This window comes from Cyclopterus lumpus, chromosome 3, assembly GCF_009769545.1.
Source record: "Cyclopterus lumpus isolate fCycLum1 chromosome 3, fCycLum1.pri, whole genome shotgun sequence".
Classification (NCBI taxonomy): domain Eukaryota; kingdom Metazoa; phylum Chordata; class Actinopteri; order Perciformes; family Cyclopteridae; genus Cyclopterus; species Cyclopterus lumpus.
The window spans coordinates 12838661-12846024 of NC_046968.1; the positions used below are offsets into that span (position 1 = coordinate 12838661).

Here is a 7364-nt window from a genome sequence, read left to right on the forward strand (position 1 = left end):
AATTTCCTCTCTCTTCTCCCCAGCCTTCATTTTGTTTCCCAATAAGAAACATCTCTCCTTTATTCCCTCTCTCCACCTTAGCATCCTCTCTCAATCTCCCCCCCATGCTTTATTTAATTGCATTTATTAAACATGTATTTTCTTTTCTTATGCCAGTTTCTCTCTCTCTCTCTCTCTCTCTCTCTCTTTCTCCTTTTCCATTCCACTATCTCCTTTTTTCACCTGATCCACCCATTCCTGAGGGTGTTGACTGGATTTGTGACGGGATGATGTCACAGTACGCTTCTGTGTCAGCGTAGATGACTGACAGCTCGGCCAGACTCTGATGAATCTATACAGTATGTTTACGCCCATGAGCTTTCTGTGACATCCCTGTATCACCTTTAGATGTCTGTGCTAGTTGCATGTGATAAGATTTGGCCCCAAATATAGAAACACAACACAGTTATAAACCCAATTCCAGCTCTGTTTCTTGCTGGTTTAATTTGCCTAAATGATAAATAACACTATTATTTCATATTGTTTTCCCACAACAAGCCAGCTATGAAAATAAACGCCATAAATCTTTGTCACTTTATAGCTTATCTCATATCCTAAGGCACGTTATCATAATTTTTAGATTCTAGAGAATGATAACTGAAACTGATAGAGGGTGAAATGCCAACAAAATGAGCTCTCCGATCTGCTTTCTATTAGGCATAGTTCATCACTTTGATCAGTATTTAGTCAGTGCACAGTGGACTACACACACTTATATTAAATGCATAGAGTTGTGAACTATCTTCTCATTAAACCCTAAATCCTTGAAATTACATTTCTATACAAATTTATTTTTGCAATTACATTTTGATAATAAACATTTTGAGATTATGTTCACTGGCAGCGTTTTCTGTTTTTTTTATACGTAAAGTGTTTCATTTTTACACGGCACATAAGTCATGGGGAGTAAGTCAGGGTGGACGATGGGGATTTAAAGCACAGGACTTTGATACTGGAGACTTTTGACTGTGAATTGGATCAAACTATAGTCTGAATTCATCTGTTGCACAAAGCTGTCTAAGTATTGACTATCTTAAGTAGTAGTTGCTATGAATCCTACAATAGCAAAAGAAAACTCCCCAATATCATAAACATTTGCAGAGCTGAGATGCTGTGCCTTCCCAATGTGATGGAGCTCATAACTTCTGCTAACCCATCAGTCAGGCTCATGGTTAGTTTCTTTAAGCAATGTCCTCACTGCTGTCTACTTCCAGCAAGTTACTGAAGCCTCTCATTCCTCACACCACAATATCAGAATCAGAATAATTTATTGGCCAAGTTCGTTGACAAGGAATTTGACTCAACGTAGAATAAAATAATGCTAACTTTAAAAAAAATAATAGAATAAAAACAATAAACAATAATAGCTAAATATGGTAAATAATAACAATATTGTGAACAAACCACAAATTATGAGCCACGTATTTCTCTTTTTTGCTATGTTGTGCCACTGCACAACAGGTGGTAGTTGTAACTGATTGTTACCACGGAAAAAGGTCTTTTAAATCTAGCCTAGGAATCAAGTGGCTAACTTTTATTTTTGTGAAACTGCCCTACAGACTTAAATAAGAGCAAAATGAAGACTACAGACCTGGCTAGAATATATATGTGAGCCTGTGTCTTATATGGTTTGGGTCAACAAAAGCACACAAGGGTTGGGGAAACCTTGTGGTTACAGTTAAATGTTAAAAACGTACACACATTCTGTCTCATACTTCAAATCACTGTTGATTTTCTGAATTTAAAGACCACAATCTTTTCCTAAACTTAAACAAATGTTGCAGTGCCTCGATATAACCAGCAAACGCGTTCTCCTTTTTCAGCTGCTACGATTTTCTGAGATTAACTTTCAACATGTGCTAATATGTTCATTAAATGATCTAAATTATTTGTTGTAAATAAAAGTTATATATACTTGTAAATTAGTGTATAGTAAACATCATTCTAAGACACAGGGTTGTCTCATTTCAAAGTGCAAACAGGTCAAGATGATATTTGTCAAATAAAAGAAATACTTTCACCTTCCTCAGATGCAACTTATATAGAATATACTGTACATATCCCATTTAGTAGTGAAACATACATACACATAAGCACATTTATGTTGTGAAGTGCTTCGACTGGATCATTGAAGATGGATTCTGCTGAATGTTTCTTCTGGTCAGCATGTGTTAAAGTTTTTATTCCAATCAGTTCTTCTCACCCCTCAGTTTGGTTATAGAAAATAAAAACTCCACCCGTGCTTCATTAAATGTGCTGAGATACTTAACTGCCATTTCTAAGCAAACAGATTGCAGCTAAAGTGTATTGTGTCCCAGCTACGAGGAGGCATGCAGCAGGACAATATGGTTGCAAAGATTTGACACGTGTGAAAACACAAACACGATGACTACAATTCTTGCACGTTGATCTGCCAGCTCTGAATCTTCTGTAAGGACGTTGCTTCTTGCTTCTTGCTGCCAGACCTCGGCTTGAATTTTCCTATTTTTTTCTTATCCAGTCGCTTCCCCTGAAATGACTTCCATGATATACCTTTATCAAAGCTGGGTAAATGAAGCACGTTCTTTTCATGTATTCAGTCTCTCTTAATTGATGTTGAACACTCTTTGCAACAGACAATACGTGCGACATAGGAGGAGATAAAGGGTCTCTGCATTGTCCCCTGGGATCTAATGACCTGCTTTGTCCAATTACACCAAGGATGGCTTACAACTCAGTCCCAGGTTAAGGCCATGAGGTCAAAAGTCAGGGTTTTGAGTTTGAATGTGTGTCAGATCGAAGTGGCCTTTCTCCAGGGACGTTTCCCCCGAACTCCAGGAGGATTGTGTGTGTGTGTGTGTGCGTGTGCGTGCGTGTGTGTGTGTGTGTGATCATTTGTTTTGTTATAGTGAGGTGCAGAGTTAGATTAGGTTTCAGTCAGATGATCCAGACTCTTCTATTAGCAGGGAAAAAAGGTTACTTTATAATTGCTCATTTCTGTCGCTGCCTGTTGTTATAAGGATCATGGCTGGAGGTTGTTCTGCACTTATTTGGGCATTTATGAATCAGCTATTTTTCGACGTGAGCTTACATATATCCAGTGGTGTGTGTTGTGGTGTGTTCGCCAGGTCGCAGGGGGTTGGAGAAGTGTAGCTATGAGGGAAGAGTGTGTTTCAGGAGTGCGTTTCAAAGGCCTTCTAAATGTGTGGTCCCTTTGCCCCGTGGCCTTTTCGCTATTTTTATTACATGCCCCTCTCTGTGGAAATTCCTCGGATTTTTACTGCCCTCTTTTGAAGGCTCCTGTTACCATGGTTACTGCAACCCTGTGCAAAATCCATGATGGTAGTAAGTACAACCTAAAGTGGGACCACACATTTTGGTAGTCATAGTTACAACAACCTAGAGAATGAATTATGTAACTGATGAGATAGTCACCAGCAGGCAGAAAGACGCAACTCACAGCTATAAGTTCACCGCCACAGTATGAGAAATGTGCATCCATTTTAACTTCCTAATAAAACATGAACGTTGACTTCACGTCTAGTTGTGACGGACAAGTTCACTTGTTTTTAGTGACAATTAAGAATTGATAATTGTCACACACGACAAAATGGCTCATTGTTGTCTTTTAATCAGGCTAGATTTGAAATCATATCCAGTTAAGACACCACCAGTGCCCTGCATCCTGTGTGTGTGTTTGTGTGTGTGTGTGTGTGTTTGACGGTGAGTAAATATGTATATTTACACGCATGGATGGACTCACCTCAGTACCACACCCAGTCTCTCAATGTCCCGCAGGCCGTTACTGTGTCAACAGTCTTGATTCGAGGACACTATGTGCATCAGCAGCAGGTCTTCATTTGCCTTTCATGTCAACAGACGTTAATCTTTGGAGACGATGACAAGCAGACACCACAACGTGGACACATCATCTAGGAATGCAGGGTTTTGATGCAATAAGTGTGTTATTATCATGCTGATTTAACCCCAGTAAACGTATCTGTGTCCCCGAAACAAAAGACAATAAAGGCATGAATTCCAGTGTGGAAAAAAAGGAGAAGAAATAACACGATAACCCATTGTGGCATGAAACCTCTGTCTTTGTAAAAGACACATTTTGCAAACCACAAGTAAATAGCTGCACTTACATAATGTGGGTTCATGTGGCTGCTTCATACTTGTGTTTTCATCTGTCAGTTAAACTTCTGAGTTGAGACTGATGAGTAAATGGCATGTACACATGTACACAGAGACAGAAGCTATGTATGTAGCTGATAAACTAGGTCACCAAGATGAAGTGGTGGTATTACTTGACTTTGATGTACTTCCTGTTACTGTAATAAAACACTCTCTGGTTTTTATTGTCTTCTGGTTTCCACCTGGTTAACATCCAGTTTGGATGTACTGTATATTCTCAAAAACAGTTTCCGTCTTTGACTTTTCATCAAATGTATGTATATGTAAGAAAATGAGTGTTAGGCTCAGTGCCCCCTTTTATGAACTGGAATTTGCAGAGCAGTGAATATGTTTATAGACCCTGCACGATATATGTGGGCCTATATTAACTACATTGGTTTATATGCATAAGCATGTGCTCTGTCTGGCTGGGTGGAATGAAATGAAGACGATTCACGGCTGTGTTTATGTTTGGTTGATTGTTCAAGATTCATGTAGTCTCTGTCTTGTGTGTTGGGTGCTGAATAATGAGGGCTCAGTCAGCTCAAGCTCTTCACACAAAGACGTCCCGTGGCTGCTGTTAAATATCTTTCTTTTTCATGCACTACGGTAGAGGAGGGAGTCAACTCAGTGGCCCAGTGGGACCAGGTGTTAAGTAATCATTTTAAGGTAACACATTGCTCCCTGATGTGTTCCGGGGTTGATGTTAGAAGCTCTAATTGAAAATGTTCAGCGTTCTCGGCGTACATTGGTTTGACCTGTTAGAGAAATAATGTCTCAGATGTCTTTATCAGCTGATACAAAAAACAGAAAGCTTCTGAAACGGCAAACGTTCACCTTTTGAATTTAGCCTGGCTGCATTGTTGGCGCTCTGACCTGCAGATCAGATAAAGGCAGAGTGACGAATCCGTTTCGTTTCTCTTCCACACCATATCCTTTTCTCCTCCTTGCCCTCGCTCTGCTTTTACTTGTCTCTTTGCTGCACAAACCCTGTCCATCTCTCACCCTTCGTCACATCCAGCCTCCATTTTTCTTGCTCATGTAATGTGTCAGTTTGCTTCCTTTCCTTTAGCGCATCCGATTCTTTACCCAAATCACATCTGTTTTGCTTCCTTACTTTGATTTCTCGCTCAGCTTGTGCGTGAGTTATTGTGTGTGTCTCACAATTATTTGTTCGTAACCTTCCTTTGTTCATCCTATTAATCCTCTGAATCTTAAGAATCGCAAATCCTCTCCTTCATTTATTCTCAACCTCCGTGCAGAGATAAGTCTTCAAATGCCTCCTTCCTTCTCAGATCCTATTGCCCACAATAGTGTCTTCTAATCTCACGTCTGCGTTTACCTTTCTGTTTTACAGCTCAACCTGCTCCCTCGCTCACTATCTCTGTGTCTCTGACTCTTTCTGTTTGTTCTATCTGAGTCGTCTCTCTCACAGCAATAAGTGCTCGTTAGTCTTATTTGTCAATGCGCCTAGACTTGTATCAGATCTTTGCATTTTCCCTGTTTACCAAATTGTTACATAATATGACCCTTTACTCATTTTAATATTTTCTTTTTTTTTCTGCCTTGTCAGATATATTGTTGTTTATTTCTTCAGGTCTTGTATGTGTATATGAAGTGGCAGGTGGTGATGGAGAAAGTTTCACATTGGTGTATGTTTAGCTGGAATTATATTAAAACAGCAAGACATTGTTTCTTGAACATGTTCTGTGAGGCTCACCACAGCCTCTGACCTCTTGAGAGACAGACGCCAAATGTATGTGGACGTTTTGAACGATACACTCATACAACTTTTGAACAACTTGATCCAAAACCATGAACATTAAAGTGATAGTCTGTCTTTTTTTTATACGCGTCGCTTATTCACTTTCTCACCAAGGGTGAGATCAGAAAACAGATACCACTTCCATGTTAGACGGTATATGTGAAGTTTTTGTAGTTGCCTTTTTAGAGTAGCTGTCGTAGTTTCCAGGATAAATCTGTTTTGATATTTTTCAGACTCCATGTTTTCCCTCACCAAACCTGGGGGAAATGTTTATGGTCCCCTCTTTGTTCACAGAGGAAATGTAATTATGCAACAGGAAAATACCCCTAAATATGAGCATGTTTATGGGAATATGTGTGTGTTTGTGTCTATTTTAACAGGACTCCGGGTAACAAACCAGGCAGCAGCCCCAGAGATGAGAGCGGACGCCGCCACGATGCCAACTCCTCTGTTTCTGACTTGGCCAACTCTGTCACCAGTGACATGCTCATGGTAACACACAATACCAACACAGTATATCTGAAGCCTCTTGAGATACGTTTTATTGATTCACCACTAACTCATTTGTGATGTGTTTTCTGCATTGCCAACCTCACCTATATAAATAGACGAGGGGGACTGCTGTCATCAAAGCCTTTTAAATCACAATAAATGAGACAGCTGAGAGACTTGAGCGGTGCTTCATGATCATCTTTCCTCATCTAAGATGAAAGTTACATGCAGGCATTGAGACAAGGAAGTGGACGATGAATCAGGAGTGTTGACATGACAGTAATGTAAAACACTAAAGATATGACTAATAATATTGACATTTAGCAATACATGCAAGCATCCTATATCTTTTTTATGTCCATCATTTGTTTCTAACTTGCAGCAGCTAAGCGCCTCCTGATATGGTATATTTTGGTAACTATGTTCATATTTTTTAATAGCTCTCTCAAACAATGTGTGACTACATTGTAGTTTAGTGTTGCAAGTCCACAGTCTGCCAACTCTGGTCTATTTTCTTTTTTGTTTTGGCCATCACTTCTGTCAGTGATACTATAATTGTACTTCTTAAATTAATTGCGTTGATCTGTGAACATGGAAGTATTGCTAAAGACATGTCCGTTGAGGTGAGAAAACTCAAACATTCAGAACATCATGTTGGTGGTAAGCCAACACCTAGGTTTGCCAAAAGTATTTAGAAGAAAACCTAAAAAAATTGTTTGTTTGTTCATTTACTTAATGACCTCCTGGTTTAACTTTGCCCACCAGATCACAGTCATTACTTTGGTGAGTGCAATGTTTTCATTTGTAATTGAAATTATGGCAAATGCAACAAAAATAAGTTTTAATAAACCATATTTATCCTTTAATGTTGTTTTGCATTCTGGGTTTACATTTATTTGTCCGCCACCTACTG

The 7364-nt window shown here is 39.2% G+C and overlaps 1 protein-coding gene across 1 annotated transcript in view; it reads left to right on the forward strand.

The window, feature by feature from the left end:
* Nucleotides 1–7364, forward strand: part of dagla (diacylglycerol lipase, alpha) — an 87067-nt gene that overhangs the window by 19961 nt on the left and 59742 nt on the right. Inside the window, 1 exon segment of the mRNA XM_034563344.1 lies at nucleotides 6340–6451. Coding sequence (XP_034419235.1) covers nucleotides 6340–6451 — 112 coding nt within the window.